The sequence below is a fragment of the Rhododendron vialii genome, chromosome 11a, assembly GCF_030253575.1.
Source record: "Rhododendron vialii isolate Sample 1 chromosome 11a, ASM3025357v1".
In the NCBI taxonomy this organism is placed as follows: domain Eukaryota; kingdom Viridiplantae; phylum Streptophyta; class Magnoliopsida; order Ericales; family Ericaceae; genus Rhododendron; species Rhododendron vialii.
This window is the reverse complement of record NC_080567.1, coordinates 5325214-5341899: the sequence shown is the minus strand read 5'-3', so window position 1 is coordinate 5341899 and position 16686 is coordinate 5325214. Positions and strand designations below refer to the sequence as shown.

Here is a 16686-nt window from a genome sequence, read left to right as displayed (position 1 = left end):
GCTCTCAATGCCAGTGATGCCCATCGAGACAAACGTCCTAGATCAGAAGACCCAACTAGTGCTGCCGCGCAGGCCGACGTGTCCAACCAACCGCCTCTCTCTTTGAGTTCCCAAGTACTTCCAGAAGCCTGGACCTCTCATCTCATTAGAGGTGACCGGCCCATCAATATTGGTGATAGTGTGAGCTCTTCGAAGACTGCGCTGGCCCTTGCTCGAGGCCTATTACTGTTGGTGGATATGCAGAAGGAGTCCACATCTCCCCCTGACAGGCTGGTGTCCACTGGACTTGTTAGTGGAATTAAGGTAATTTGGTTTACTCGTAACCCAAGTTGACTTATCTCATAGTGATTTGATTTCTGATTTTAATCTAAACTTGATATCTCACAGTTCATCCAAAAGATGATCACACTGGGCCAGAAGTTTCAAGAAGCTGAGTCCGAAAGGATTAGACTTTTGAATGACAACACTAGGCTTCTCCGAACAGTCTCAAGATTGGAAAGAGAGAGAGACAAAGCCAAGTCTGAGTTTAATGAGGGAAAGGGCAAACTCGAGATAGCCGAAGATAGCCTTAATCAGGCTTTGTCAGAAATTGATAGCACCAAGAAAGCTGCTTATGAAGAAGGCTACAAAAAAGGTTTTGATGCTGCAACAGCCAGCTATGTTGATCAAATGCCAGCGATTCAGGATCAAATCTGGGCGGTATGCTAGGAAGCGTGCCTAACAAAGGTTGGTGTCCCAAAAGGTTCTTCCCTTTGGGTGAATAATGATCTTCCGAGCAGCCAGCTTCCTAATACTCAGGATTCCATGGGGCAGCATGAGGATGATATGGAGCAACAGATTGATGACTTTGCTAATGCCGAAAAGGACACACCAACTGGCTCTCATGATGCTCATCCTATTCAATCACCTGTTCAAGAAACAACTAATGAACCTATCAACCTAGAGGAGAATGTTGTTGGTGATGGTTCCAACACTGTGGTCAGTGAAGAATTTCCAAGTGAGACTCCTCCAGAGGTCCAGAATCTGGACTGATAAGTAAGTACTCCTCCTAACACTTAGAACACTTTTGCTGGTCCTGCGTGACTATAGTGTTTAGCCTTGCGTGGCATCAACATAGGTATTCGGCCCCTCGTGGCATAATATTTGTTTTGCTCGGCCCCACATGGCCGAAAACTCTGGTTTTTGAAATGTTTATCTGGTATCTCGTACCTCCATTTTTCGTTGTGTCTATGCCCAAGTATTTCTTACTTGAAAACATGTACTTCATATAAGTTTCTCATACTTAAACTGAACCCTAAGTATTTCATACTTAGATAGATTCATCTAAACATATGTTCGTCATTTTGCCATTCAAGTGTTTCGTACTTGCTTATAAGTTTGTGTCGTACGTAGCAATCTGTGCATATATGCATAGGTAAAGATTTTTGCATACTTGTATAGTCTAAGTTTCCCATACTTTAGACAAAAGCGTAAGTGTTCTCGTACTATAGCCACATAATACGTGTATTCGTACGTGCATAAGCATTCATGCCTATGCCCTGCTCCCCAATACGAAAAAAAGGAATATAAGTCCGAATTTTGTATTCTATAAACAAACTAGAGGTAGGTAGAACGGGAAACAAAATTTCTGAAAAATTGATATATTGCAAAAATATAATTTTATTCATAATCCTTTGAACTCAAGGGGGCATTATTCATACCCTTTGCAACTAACAAGTAATAAAACACAAAGGAGATTTATTCATAACTCCCACACAATCACGTAGTACGTCCTAAAAACAAAATGAAATAAAACTAAATTCTTTTAAACAAAAAATTTTCTCAGATTGTGGACATTCCAAGGCCTTGGCACTGGGTTTCCGTCCATATCTATCAATCTATAAGCCCCTATGCTTATAATCTCACTTACTCGATATGGACCTTCCCAATTGGCCCCCAACTTGCCTTCGTTCGCCACCTTGGTATTACCGAGCACTTTTCGTAGTACAAGGTCTCGAATACCAAATTCTCATGGGTTGACATGCTTGTTGTAGCTTTTCATCAGCTGTTGCTAATAGGAAGCCAAATGCACCAGAGCCCTCTCTCTCCTCTCTTCGGCAAGGTTGAGCTCAATTTCTAGGGCCCTATCATTTCCCCCACTCTCAACCAATGCTGTCCTGTTGGTCGGTAGACCAATCTCCAAAGGTATTACTGCCTCTGTTCCGTATGCCAAAGAATAGGGGGTCTCTCCCGTAGACCTCCTAGGTGTTGTTCGGTGCGCCCACAGGACCAGGGCAGCTCATCGGGCCATTTTCCCTTTGCCTTATCCAACCTCTTCTTGATCCCATCAAGAATGGTTTTATTGGATGCCTCTGTTTGCCCATTACTCTAAGGGTAGGCTGGGGCTGAGTAATAATTTCTTATGCCATATTGGGCACAGAAAGCCTTAAACTTCTTTTGAAATTGGGACCCATTATCTGTAATCAACGAATAAGGGACCCCAAACCGAGTAATAATGCTCTTCCAAACGAACCTTTCAATCATAGGTTCAGTGATTTTGGCCAATGGTTCTGCCTCAATCCATTTGGTGAAATAATCCGTCGCTACTAATAGAAATTTCCTTTTGGCTGTTGCCTTGTGGAGAGGACCCACGATGTCCATTCTCCATTGAGCAAACGGCCAAGGACTCGTCAATGGCACCAAATCTTCTGCTGGTGTTCGAATCATTGGTGAGAATTTTTGACACTTCTCACAAATTTTTACATACACCTTTGCATCTTCTTGCATGTGTGGCCACCAATAACCTTGGGTAATTTCTCGGTGGGCAGTGGACCTGCCCCCAGCATGGCTTCCACACGTCCCCTCATGGATTTCATGGAGGAATTTTTGCACCATCTCGGGGTGCACACAAAGTAAATATGGACCGGTGAAGGATTTTCTGTACAACTTACCTTCTGGTGACAGCCAAAACCGTGCAGACTTGGTTTTTATTTTGTGAGCTTCTTTTTATCATAGGGGAGTGTATCATATTGTAAAAATTACACAATTGGATCCATCCAACTTGGTCCTTGGTTCACGTCCAAGACAAATTCCACGCTCCTTCCAAAGCTCGGCTCAACAAGATAATCTACTGCCACCCTTCTCTTGAGCTCTGTTGGTACAACTGTGGCCAACCAGGCTAGTGAATCTGCATGGACATTCTGTCCAAAGCTTATCTGCTCGATGTACACCTTTTCAAAAGTATCAAGTAGATCCTTGGCTGCTTCCACATAGGCTGCCATCTTCTCACTCCGGGCTTCATATTCCCCGGATAGTTGATTCACCACAAGTTGTGAATCACAATATACCCTAATTCTTGTTACTTTCAGGGTCTTTGCACTCCTTAACCCAGCTAAGAGTGCCTCGTACTCTGCTACGTTATTTGATGTACTGAATCCAAGCCGAACAGATACTACAACAAAAATGATAATTAATGACGAAATTCCTGGTGACGAAACTAAATTTCGTCTCTTATATGTCTATTTAGAGAGGAAAAACATGTTTCGACTCCAATTAGAAGGAAAAACAAATTTAAGGGAGAGGAAATTTTATTTTGTCGCCAATAGTAGTAAATTGGTGAGGAATTTTCTTTTTCGTCTCTAAAAACTGAGGACAAATGAAATTATAGGTGAGGAAATTATTTTTTTCGTCGCTAATAAATTCCCTCCATATCTTTTTCCGAGTGTGTGAAATCCTCAAACCAATAGACGACAGAAAAATTCCTCACAAAAGAGAACACTTAGGGTGAGGAAAGTTTTCTCGTCACTGATGGTACTAAAATCAATTTGATTTTACTGAATTTCATTTTGGCAAGGTGTAATAAGTATTGGGCGGGACTTAAAATTGGAAGTGAGGAATAATTTTGTCACTAAAATCTATGGTCCCACAACCCAACCCCAGTAAACATCCATCTCTTCACTCCTTCTCACCAGCTAATTAAGCCACACCAAACTCCGATTCAGAGAAGACGATCGAAGACGAACAGGTGGGTTACTCCCTCCTTCCTGTCGCTGTAATCTCTCTCTCTCTCTCTCTCTCTCTCTCTCTCTCTCTCTCTCTCTCTCTCAACATTGTAAACATCGTTCTCTTTTCCAGATTTTCCCCCTCTCGTTCTCTCAGTAAACATCCATCAGTTTCTCCTCCACGCCACACCGCACCTGGAGAAGACGAAGACGACAGGTCTCTCTCTCTCTCTCTCTTTGTTCTAGATTTTTGATTGTTTGATTCAATTGGTTCTCTCCCTTCGTATCTCTCTGAAATTTGAACCCTGAATCAATTTTTCAGAGAAACTATTGGGTAATTTTTACTCTCCGGCTTGGAGCAAGTTCAAAAGATGTCGTGTGGGCTATAAAAATTCATGTCTTGGTTTCTTTTGTCAATTTTAATCAACAAATCCTTCACCCTATTTCTGTGGTGAGTTTAGTTGTGTTTTCTCAACTTCAGATACAAACGCTATTTTGTTGATAAGATACAACATACTAAAATACTGGATGTATTTTATTAACAACAAAATTGGTCGTATTTACTCTTTCGGCACATGCAAAGCTATCATTATGCTCATTTTAGTGTCCCTTAATTTTAATGTCTTTCGTTTTGGGTTGTTTTGGAAGGAGCAACCCAAAACGAGTTTCTAGTGGGAATTAGAGGGTTATGTAGAAGGGTTAGAGAAACTATCTGCTCATGGAGAAGGATTAAGGGCTCATATGATATTAGACTGTTGGCTCGGGATTGGAACATCAGCCCTAAGATTTTTGGCACGCAGCTGTTTTTTTCCTTCTTATTTTAGTATCCATAGTAGTTTTGGAGACTTTCTGCTCAAATGGATGTGTATTTTGTATGTTTTGATTATGGTAATGGAATTAGAAGTTAGGAATGTTCTTATTTGGAGCTTTTGATTTTGCATGTTCTAAATGTAACAGCAACGTGATGAAATATTGAATGCCTTAGAACTACACTTTTGAAGTATATTAGAGGAACTAGTTATCTGGTCTCTTTTCTTACACTTGGAGTAGTAGTCTGCAAGCATAAAAAAAACATAACCTCAATACGTAGTGAATTAGAAGTATTCTAACTTTAATCTTAATAATATCATCTTATTATACTTAGATTAGTTTTTTTTTTTATCAGAATCAAACCTCGAAAATAATGCTTTGTAAGGCAAGAGAGTGTTTTATTGATCTATTAGCTGGCCCCTGAAGTTAGATTCTGAATATTGCGGTAACACCAAATCCCCTAGACCCCTCGGCAACCTTTCAATGACACTATTGGTCTCTGCACTCTTAGCAATTTACCCTAGTTCACCCTAGATTGTTACTATCGATCCTTGTACATTGTAGCAATTTACTGATTAATTGAAGATTGAGGCTTGCTTATGACCATTCCATTTCTATGAGGCTTTGCTTTTTCCTTTCTCTGTTTCTGTATGAGACTTTGTTTTGGTGCTTCACAAGTGGAAATTGGAAACCAATATTGAGAAAGTGCTATAACTACAGACAATTTCAAAATATTGCAACTTTGTTTATTTGATGTCATTCCCGCGTACTCTTATCTCCTCCTCTTGGAATGTTTAAGTAGTGTTTAGATTTGTAATTGGGGCCATAGTCAAAGAGAAGACCAAAACTAAAATGCTTGATTGCAGAAACCAAAGCACCACCTGTCCTGATCATTAAGTCATTGCACACAACTGCATATTTCATGAAATGAACGATGTGTCAGAAATTAGATCGTTTGTAGCTTACTGTTCGAGCTTTGGTAAGGCATCCAATATTGGTTCCACCTCCTCGGCCTCTATTCCTGAAGATTTGCCAAAAATCTTCATTAAAACCCATAAAATAGTACATCTTCAGATAAAATGAAACAACAGTTCTTTTTATTGCAGTAGAGGGGGGAGTATGAATTGTGAGAATTACATGAGTAGAAAGTTATGGTATTCATACCGTTGATATCATACACGACATCGAAGCCTTCTGCTGAGAGACTAGCTTTCACGAAGTCATAGGGGGTTGGGTATTGATGTTTTGTTTCAATTGCCTCTGTTGAAAATTCTGTTTTGCTGCCACCAGACCAGAAATGAATGATTTTTGAATTACTCTTTCAATGTTGTTTTCCCCTGTTCTGAATGATTGTTAAGCTTTCTGGGATTAGTTTGGTCTGATTTGCTCTTTCAACTCCAATGATTTGGAGGGCCAAGAGCTGTTACCTTTATTCTTATTTGGTCATCATGTTATCTGATAATGTTTACCCCTCTGCTGCTGGAGAGATTATGTTTGTTTCTTGCTGGATCTATCAGCTGGGATTCTCATAAAATTCAAAACACAAGCAGACATGATCCAGCAAGCATACAAGGCCATATGTTTCGGATATGCAAAGGATACTCTGGGGATACGGCAGGATACATTTAGGATACGGTGGGGTTAAAATGAAATATACAGCCGTATCCCCGACGTATCCGTATCCTATTTTTTTAGGTATCGGTGTATCCTATTTTGTAAGGATGACAACCTATGTGATTTTTGTTGGACAAGTTTAGGCAATGATTTTTGTGGATTGTTTTGATATGTGTTATGGGAGATTTGCTAAAGTACAAACAATGTTGATGGATTTTTGTTTGAACAAGTTTATGTAATGGAGTTTGAATTATGATATATATGATAGTTTGGTTTTTTAATGGAAAGAATCTTGCCTTCAAAATTAGTAATGTTTGTGTTTATTTTCTAGTTCATAGTTACGCAAAATGTCCAAAGGAGGAAAAGTGTTGCTCCAACCTAGTTTTCTATCAACTCATTTCATACCGGATTATGAGAAGATAAAGAGGAACAATAAGATCTGTGAATCTCATGGGGTGAAGAGTATTGCAACTCCTTTTGTGGGATCGGTTCAGCAACGCAAACGTGTTACTGCTGAAAATGGAAAGCGTACTAGGGTTGAGTTGGAGGATGATGGCTATAGACTTTCACGTGATGAGGATGACCTTGGCCATGACAGTGAGTCGGTTGACTCTTTTGAGCAGGTACAATATATAAGTACACGTTAATGATAGGCAAAAATAATGTATCTATACATTTTCTTTCTTTCTTTCTAGTAGTCTTGTTATATGTACATTGTATATTTATGCTTGGACACTTTGTATTGTGTTGTTATAGGCCTTGGAGATGCCAAGAGGTTGTCAAAGAGCGCCACAGTCCCATTCAAAGCCAGAATCCTGTGCAACTATGATCTCCGAGAGGATCACCCGATCGACGCCACAACCTAACATGGATACCAAGGACCTACCACCTCCCATTGTCCAGCCACAAAGTGAGGCATTAGCTAACAACAATGTCGGTGAGTGATGTAGTTTAAGAATTATTTTTTATATTCATTATATTGTTTTTTAAGTCTGAATAAACCAGTAGCTGCTGCCTTTTTTTGTTACCTTTGTATCAGCTTTCTTCTTTTTCTGCATGTTCATTTTTTGTCAAAGCACATGTTACTGCTGCTGCAATTTTTCTCCATTATAAGATGTGCTTATATACTTCCACTATCTTTTCTGTACACCAAACTCCAGCAATTTGGGAGTACAGTTAAGATTGATGAAGGCTCCAACGTCACTATATGTTATTCCTAAATCTGTACACTTCGCATAGGATACAGAACATTTCGAACGGGTGCAAAATCTACTTGCATATTGACCTCTGCTTGTGTGAGTTTAGTCAAGGGTCATTTGATTCTCCATGCTCCATGAATTTTTGAAACATACTATAGCTATATATTTTCACTTGCCAATTGGAAAAACTTCTTACTAGTACTTTACAACAGTACACACTGTTAGACGCACTCGTGGGCCTATGTGAGGCAAACTGGCACAAAGGGTCATTGATAAAGATGGAAGGCTTAAAGTTCCCATTCCACCACAGTTCCGTGCAGCGGTAGGGGAGCATGCTTCTAAATTGGTCTCAAAGATTGGCTTTGAGGTTCGGACACATGTGATGGACCTTGGCATCCGTAGGTGGAAGGCCTTGGATGACAGTGTTAAAGGGCCTATACTTCAGCGACTGATGGTAGTTGCAAGATCTACTTATTTATTGTTTCTTAAATGACAACGAAGTCATTATCTAAAATATCAACTATTGCAGGATAAGTTTGATTTGCAAAGAGATCCTATTGATGTTGATAAGGCAGTGGCAACACAATGTGGACGAAGAATAAGCAACTACACCTATAAGTTGAAGAAAAAATACGATAAGCTTGTAAAGGCAAAGGGGGCTGAGTATGCAAGAAGCAACCCCCCAGGTGGTGTGAAGCCCGAACAGTGGACAAGCTTAATAGATGTGGGTATACAATATATCTTGCAACCGAATGCACCCTCTCCAAAAACCCCGCCGGTGACCATCTCTTGGAGGAGCAAGGCCTCCTCCACAAGGTTCATCCCCCGGAGGAGCATGCCTCCTCCACAAGATCCACCTCCAGGAGGAGCATCCCTCCTCCACAAGCTTCACCTCCAGAAGGAGAATGTCTCCTCCACAAAGTTCACCTCCGGGAGGAGCATCCCTCCTCCACAAGGTTCAACCCCAGGAGGGGCATGCCTCATCCACAAGGTTCACCTCCAGGAAGAGCATGCCTCCTCCACAAGGTTCACCTCGAGGAGGAGCATGCCTCCTCCACAATGTTCACCTCCGGGAGGAGCAAGGCCTCCTCCATGAACCTTGCCTCCGCCAAAGGAAGCTTCCTCCACGAACTCCGCCCCCGAAGGAGCAAGGTCTCCTCCAAGAACTCTTCGCCCGCGGAGGAGTGAGGTCACCTCCGGACACCTCACCTCCTACCTAACATTTTGAAGACTCCACGAATACTTAAAGGCGACTCTATACACCATCCTAGGCTGGGAGCAGGGCCTAAGTACTTCGCTTGGGACCTAAGGAGGAATGTAGTTTGGAGGCTAGAGCGAGGGGTTTGTCAAGGAGGACGAGCTTGCCTCTGGCGGGCTCTAACTTGACCGGTCCTAGAGAGAGAGGGGGCATTGACCGCCATCTGACATCTCGGAAGAAGTGTCATACCTCCTGCCTGGCGCCTCGAAACCCGTATCATACCTTGCCTGCCTCGGCAGATGATACGGGTCTCCATGTATCATCGAAATAGCCTCTGTCGGTTCCTCGGTTATGGGTTCCGATGCCTGACTTGGAACTAAAAGAGGAAAGGAGGTCAACCTCCACTTTGTCCACCAATGGGGAGGAGCCTTACACCTGGCTCTCCCTCATCTCCAAGGCTCATAAAAGACAATCACTCAACAAGCATTCAAGACAACAACTAACACACACCTACTCTCCACTGCCATCCCTCTCTCTCTCTCTCTAAGTTCGCCCCGAGCTCTCTCCTCCTCCACCTCCGGTGGTCTCGAGCACCATTGTAGCAACCGCCATATACCCGGAGGGCGACCTCGGGTACTCTTTCCACTTCTACCTCCCACATTATACTCTGCTGGGGAAGATTGGTGCTTGCTACAATGCCTCCAAAGAAACCAACAGGAGCTCCTGAACTGAGCGGTGTTGAGGGCTTGAAGGCAACCTCCGACCCTGTCATATAAGAAATACAACCCATTATGCAAACCGCTATCATCGAACAGCTACGTTTGGTGATCGAAGCCCTTGCCATGATGCAACAAAACCAAAACCTCTTGATGGAGACCGTACTCGCCTTGCAGAAGAAAAGCACCACCCCTCCTCCGCCTCAGGCAGAGACGGAGGGAACTCATCCTATTGGCTCTCAAACCGAAACTCGCGACAACCAAATTGGTGAGGGAGCACAAAACCTCCAATCCAAAGAGACGCTTACTCCTCCGCCAGAGATTAGCTCCCAAAAGCCCCCCTCCACAAGCGTGGGTTCAGCCGCCGTAGTCCAGAACACGACAAACGCAACCCCCGTCACGCTCGAGCAAGTACGAGCACTCATCCAATCCGAAAAGAAACCCCTCGCCTTTGCCCCCAATGCGGACCTCTGCCCTCTGTATCCCATAGCGATCGCAAGCATGCCATATCTAGAGGGATACACGGTCCCTAAGTTCATCCGCTTCGACGGAAGGAAGGGAAACGCCAAAGAGCACATCATCCGTTTTGTGGACAACCTCGGCGTCCACAGCGGTGATCGTAACTTAAGGCTATGAGAGTTCTCCAAATCCTTGACGGACAAGGTGTACTCCTGGTATGCCAATCTCGCTCCTAGCTCGGTCCTCTCTTAGGAGGACATGGTAAAAAAGTTCTACTCCAAGTTCTTTTATGTGGAGGATCGCCTCACAACCCTCCAACTGATGAAGGTGACTCAAAGGCCCTCCGAGGACTTGAATGCTTATGTCCGCTGCTTCCGCGAACTATCGGTGGATGTTTAGGAATCGATATCGGAAGATTGCCTGGCCAAGATTTGTGTGGACGGAATGCAGCCGACCTTCAAGCCCCATATGGTCATTCACCATTTCTCAGATTTCTCCGCATTGTATGAGGCGGCCCGGAACTTGAATGAAACAGTGGAACCCCCACTTCCTCCACCTCGCTACCAACATTCTCCTCGTGGAAGGCATCCGGGTTCCAGACAAACGGCTTACGCGGCCTCTGGCCCACAACCTAATCGAGGTCGGGGGTATCCGGCACAAAGCCCGAAGTACAATGAGCCTCCACCTCTGCCGGTAACAGCAGCGGAGGCCTAAGCTTTCTTGGATGCTTGGGTACAAGACGGCAAGGTAGTGCTTCTAGAAGCTAGGAAGGAACCTACTCGGAGAGATATGGAACATCCGGACTATTGCATTTACCATAGGATGGTCCGCCATCCTACCAAAGACTGTTGGGGCCTCTGAACTTTGTTCAAAAAATTTATGGTTGAAGAAGCCGTGGAGCTCACGGCGACCAAAGATGTCCTCCGGAACCCCCTCCCAAATCACAAAGATAATGGGAAAGCTATCATGATGGAGACTATCTCCCACCACGAAGAGAATGAGGAACCCACCGCGTGTGAAATAGCTTACACAAAAGGGCCGGAGTGCCCAAATTTTAAGGAAAGGCGGGCCTCCTCCCTCCAAAACTCTACGAAATTTAATGGTTATTTGATCAGTTTGGCTTCTCTCAGGCAACAAGATTCGAGGCGACCAAGGCCATACTTCGCGTGGCAGAAGAGCACGGAGAGCAATGCATGGGTCTATCCGGCTCTGTGAGGAAGATTCTCTATGACAATCATCTTCCCATCACTTTCACAGAGGCCGACCGACAACTCCCTTTCCCCCACAACAGGCCCTTGTATGTCCCGGTCACCATAAATGGGATGGAGTTTCAAAGAGGTTTTCTAGATGGCAGAGCTTCGCTCAACATCCTACCTTACTCTGTTTTCAAGGCGGCGGGCATCCCATCCGGCCATTTAGTCAACCAAACCATCACAATTTTCGGATTCGAAAACCATAGCCAACAATCCCTGGGATTTGTCCAAGTGGACATCATCGTGGGGCCGATACGATCTGCCACTAAGTTCCACATGATCGACTCCGAGACGACTTACCAAGCCCTCCTCGGTAGGACTTGGATGCACCGGTATGCAGCGGTCCCTTCCACATACCACCAATGCATGAAGGGAATTTACAAGAATGGTCTGGTCACCATTGTCAGTTCTCAAAAGCCTTTCAAACCGGAAGAAGCTCACATGGCGGATGCCATATTCTACGACGACCCAAATGAGGAAAAGCCCCCGGTTCCTCCTAGGGGCATCCCGATCCCCAAATGGGATGAGATCCCGAAGGAAGGATCTCCATCCACAAACAACCCCAACTAGAAAAAGCGGGCTAGAGATGTTATCTTGGCCAAGGCCCGAGCACCCGCGGAGGATAACGTCGGCCCCAAATTGGTGAAGTACACGAGGCCGGACGGTAAAGAGGTCTACCACTTGAGAAGGTGCGGGGAGCTAGCCTCCTCGCCTGGGGTAGCTGGCTCCCTAGCGGAATGTCACGAAGCCCACGAGGATGAAGGGTACCTCGTGGAATACCTCACTTAATGCTGCTCCTTATCTAGTCTTACGCAAAAACAATCGAGCAAGCTAACGAAGAAGAACAAGAAGAAGATAGAACCTCCCACAATCCAAAAGTCGACAACACCAGATGAAGGCCGGGAAGAGCAACCCCCAGCCCTCCAAGAAGTCAAGGTGGCTCCAGAATGCTTACAAGATGGGCCCCGGCCTCAAAAGCAAGAATTAGAGGAAATGAACTTGGCTCCAACGGGCATGCCTCCAAAACCAATTTTTCTAGCCAAAGATCTTCTTGAGGAGAAAAGAAGGCTTTCATTGCGCTCATCCGTGAGTACATTGACATTTTTGCATGGAACTACGACGAAATGCCAGGATTGGATCCCGGAGTCACCACACATAAACTCAATGTGGTGCCTTCGGCTCGTTCGGTGAAGCAAGGCGTTAGGTTTTACAAGCCTGACGTGGAGTTAAAGATCAAGGATGAAGTGGTCAAACTCCTCAAAGCCGGATTCATCAGGCCCATCCAACACCCCTCCTGGCTCTCCAGCATCGTCCCAGTGCTAAAGAAGAATGGGCAAATTCGCGTTTGCGTGGATTTTAGAGACTTGAACAAATATTGCCTGAAGGACGAATTCCCTCTTCCTGGCATTGATACGTTGGTGGACTCGGCCTTCGGGCACCACATGTTCTCATTCATGGACGGATTCAGTGGATACTACCAAATCAGGATGGCCCCTGACGACGCTCCTAAAATCTCCTTTCGAACTCCCAATGGCAACTTTTTCTACACCGTTATGCCATTCGGCTTGAAGAATGCCGGAGCCACATACCAGCGGGCGATGATTGCCATCTTCCACGATATGTTCCATGACATACTCGAGTTCTATATGGACGATCTGGTAGTCAAATCCAAAGAACAAGAGACCCATCTAGAAGACCTCCGAAGAGTATTTGAGAGATGCAAAAGGTATTAGCTACGGATGAACCGCTAAATTGCGCATTCGGAGTCACAGCCGGCAAGTTCCTTGGCTGCATTGTCCATCGCCAGGGGGTTGATTCCGACCCTGCCAAAGTCATTGCAATCCGGGAAATGCCCCGGCCTACCAACGTGGATGAACTTCAAACATTCTTGGGGCGCACATCTTATCTACGGAGGTTCATCCCCGCCATGGCTGAAATCACCCAACCATTCAGAAGTTTGCTTAAGAAAGATGCCCAATTTATCTAGACGGAGGAACACAACAAGGCATTTGAGGCTATCAAAGCGGCATTAGTCTCACCACTCACAATGACTCCTCTTCAACAAGGAAAGTCCTTCCTCTTATACATCACCTCCACTCCCCACTCCATTGGGGCCCTCCTAGCTCAAGAGGAAGATGGAATCGAAAGGCCGATTTATTACATAAACCAGGTTATACAGGGGGTGGAATCGCGATACTCGCCAATAGAACGCCATTGCCTCGCTCTTGTGTTCGCCGCACAGAAGCTCCGCCACTATCTCCTTGCATACCCTCTCCATCTCATCACGAAATGTGATCCAATCCGGTACCTCCTCAATCGCCCAGCTCTAGCTGGTAGGCCGGCCCGATGGTTGCTTTCTTTGGCGGAGTATGAGATCATTTGTAAAGCCCCTCGAGCGGTAAAAAGCCAAGCTCTGGCCGACCTCTTGGCTCACTTTCCAAGTGGCCAATACGAACCCCCGTCCGAAGATTTGCCAGGAGATGAGTTCCAAGCAGCACAAGTGGAGGTTGGAGATTGGAGCCTCAGTTTTGACGGATCATCCACAACTAAAGGTGGAGGCGCTGGAATAGTTCTAACGGCCCCTAGTGGAGGAAAGATCAACCTCTCCTACAAACTCGATTTTCATTGCTCCAACAATGAAGCCGCGTATGAAGCGTTCATCCTTGGCCTCATGGCTGCCCTGAATTGCGGCATAACCCTCCTATGCATTAAAGGGGACTCCAAACTAGTCATCCGGCAAATGAATGGCGAATATGCAATTAGAGAACCTCCGCTTGCCTCTTACAGGACCATTGTGCAGAGATTAACAAGCAAATTCGACGCCCTCCGCTTGGAACATGCCCCCCGCTCAGAGAATCGTCATCCCGACGCTCTCGCGACCCTCGCCTCCAAGGTGGAAGTTTTAGGGTGCCAACCAAAATCGAAATCCTCAAGAGAAGCGTGCCTTGCTCCGTAGCCGAGATCTTTCCCGAAGAAGAAATTGAAGATTGGAGAACCCCCATCTCCAACGAACTAAAGAGTACCTCCGCCGCCATAACCCTCAGCAATTTGAAACATTTCACCATTTATCAAGGAGTTCTATACTATAGGGGTTCCGGAGGGTTGCTAGCGCGATGCATTGGGGAGGAAGAAGCCAAGGTCAAAATCCAAGAAGTTCATGAGTGATCATGCGGAAACAGAGACGTAAGCCTCTATAGACGACTCCAACGCCAAGGGTATTATTGGCCCACCATGGTGACAGACGCGGCGGCGTTGCAGAGTAAATGTCCCAAATGTAGAGAAATCCCCTCCAAGGCGGAATGCAATTTCATCAGAGTATACAGTGATTGGAGGAAACCCTGCATTGATTTTCTGACCGATGGTAGCTTACCTCCTGATCGAGTTGACATGGCAATAGTCAAGAAACGAGCTCCAAAGTTCTTTGTTCACAACGAAGAACTCTTTCGAAGAAGTTTCGAAGGAAAACCTCTAAAGTTCTTAGCAGGTCCTGAAACTTCAAAAGCATTAGAAGTTGCGCACAAGACTGAGCACCAGGGAGGAGCCAAGCTATTCCAACACTTACTCCATGTAGGCTATTATTGGCCCACCATGGAAGAGGATGCTAAAAACCATGTCGAAAGGTGTAAGGCGTGCCAGGTTCACAGTAATATGATTCATGCCCTCGCTGTTGACCTTCGAGCCATCAGAACCCCATGGCCATTCCATACTTAGGGCATGGACTTGATTGGTCCAATCAACCCTCCCTCCAGAGGGAACATTTGGATACTCACCGCCACAGAGCTCTATACAAAATGGGTGGAAGCCATCCCTCTCAAAAGGGCGACCGGACCAGCCGTCTCCAATTTCATTCGAGAGCACATCATATGCCGATTTGGAATTCCCAAAGTCATCCTCTCTGACAATGGCACACCCTTTGTCAACCGCCAAGTCGGGCAACTCTTATTCTCCTATGACGTCACTCACCACAAGTCCACGGCCTATTATCCTAAAGGAAACGGGCAAGCGGAGGCGACCAACAAGACTCTCCTCAAAATATTGGGCCGAACGTTAGAGGATCACCAAAAGAATTTTGCATATGCCTTGCTCATGGCTCTCTGGGCTTATCGAACCTCCGAAAGAAGACCCACCCAAATGACCCCTTTCTCCTTGGTTTATGGGGCCGAGGCGGTCCTCCCCCTAGAAATTGCAATACCGTCGGCACGGGTGGCGCTACGAAGCGAGGTCCTCCATGACGCAAGACCAAGCGAGTTGGAAGCACTGGACGAACAAAGGGATCGGGCGCAGGCTAACCTCCGCATCTATCAGTGGAGGATAGCTCAAGCCTACGACGCCTTGGTTAGGCCGCGACAATTCGCGGAGGGAGACTTGGTTTTGAAGGTGGCACCTCATGTCATGAAAGGGAAGTCAGCCTCCAAATTCGCTGCGAAGTGGGAAGGACCGTTCGTAGTGAAAGAAGCGAACGAGAATGGATACTACCGACTCTCGGAGCCGGACTCTAATGTCCTCATCCCACCCATCAACGCAAAGTGGTTGAAAGCATATCACCCCTAGCATATGTCTCCCCTTTATTATGCAAGCTTTTATTCGGTGTAATCAAAGAAGTTCTAATTCTTAAGAGTTCCATTTTATGCTTGCCCTACGAGTTAATCATGCGATGGAACTCCACGAGAAGGTGAACACTACGTACTGTACCTCCTTGTTAGGAGCTTTATTAAATTATGAGTTCAATCTTCCATGTCTTAAGTATTCCTCCATGCCCCCGTATTGTACCTCCCTGTTGGGAGTCTTATCAATATGAGTTCATTCCTCCACGCTTTAAGGCTTTCTCCATGTTTGTTGCTAAAAAAATAAGGAAGAGAATCCCAAGAACTCAAAATTCGGCAAGCTTGACTAAAAGACAATGATAAGTCATGTCTACGAAGTGACAACTCTCCCATAAATGTTAAGATTCATCCTTCGGACCGCCAAACACAAGAGAGCCCTGCGCCTATAGGCCTAACCCGGATTCCTTCATTCCCCGAATTAGTCCTAGGCTCATAAGCCTGGCTCAGATTCCCCCTACTTCCCGAATTCACTCGCCCTTCTTTCGTGAAAATGTTACCCAGATACCCTAAACCTCCAAATACAAGTAAATCCAGATCTTAGTCCTGACTCTCCTATGATTTGGGATGACTTGTCCAAATCAATATCTCACCTCAAGCCATGACACGTCAAGTCTCAAAGATTCACCAAACCCTTTTAAAAAGGACCGGAACCTTTCACGCCATGAACAAAAAAAAAAAAACACCAATGTCAAACATTTGAGTCGACAGATACTCTCCTCTTCCTCGCATTTCTCATGCTTGCTCCAGTCACCTCAACCATGGCTCCTCAATCACCAATCACAAGGTACCTCCACACTCCGACACCGTCCCGAGCAAGACCCAATTCTCTGGTGTGGAACTACATCCCGCGGAT

The 16686-nt window shown here is 45.3% G+C and overlaps 2 protein-coding genes across 3 annotated transcripts; both read left to right on the top strand.

Moving 5' to 3' along the window:
• Window positions 1-3944: 3944 nt before the first annotated feature.
• LOC131308213 (uncharacterized) lies at window positions 3945-8321 on the top strand. Of its 2 annotated transcripts, none has more exons than XM_058335064.1 (6): window positions 3945-4003; window positions 4114-4197; window positions 6736-7027; window positions 7161-7341; window positions 7829-8057; window positions 8133-8321. In XM_058335064.1, exons 3-5 carry the CDS (start codon window positions 6752-6754, stop codon window positions 7927-7929), a joined length of 558 nt encoding a protein of 185 aa, XP_058191047.1. In that variant the 5' UTR covers window positions 3945-4003; window positions 4114-4197; window positions 6736-6751; the 3' UTR covers window positions 7930-8057; window positions 8133-8321. The 2 variants fall into 2 exon arrangements, with proteins under 2 accessions (XP_058191047.1, XP_058191048.1); XM_058335065.1 differs by having other exon boundaries at window positions 3947-4003; window positions 7816-8057.
• A 4955-nt stretch (window positions 8322-13276) lies between these two features.
• Window positions 13277-14185, top strand: LOC131306807 (uncharacterized). The gene has a single exon (XM_058333233.1). The coding sequence runs from the start codon at window positions 13277-13279 to the stop codon at window positions 14183-14185; it is 909 nt and encodes a 302-aa protein (XP_058189216.1).
• The last annotated feature ends 2501 nt before the right edge of the window (window positions 14186-16686 follow it).

Excerpts from the sequence above, each read along its gene's own strand:
- LOC131308213 (XM_058335064.1), top strand. The coding sequence starts at position 6,752 with ATGTCCAAAGGAGGAAAAGTGTTGCTCCAACCTAGTTTTCTATCAACT. Across the intron at positions 7,028-7,160 it reads CGGTTGACTCTTTTGAGCAG|GCCTTGGAGATGCCAAGAGG; the intron begins GTACAATATATA and ends GTGTTGTTATAG. Across the intron at positions 7,342-7,828 it reads ATTAGCTAACAACAATGTCG|ACGCACTCGTGGGCCTATGT; the intron begins GTGAGTGATGTA and ends ACACACTGTTAG.
- LOC131306807 (XM_058333233.1), top strand. The coding sequence starts at position 13,277 with ATGACTCCTCTTCAACAAGGAAAGTCCTTCCTCTTATACATCACCTCC.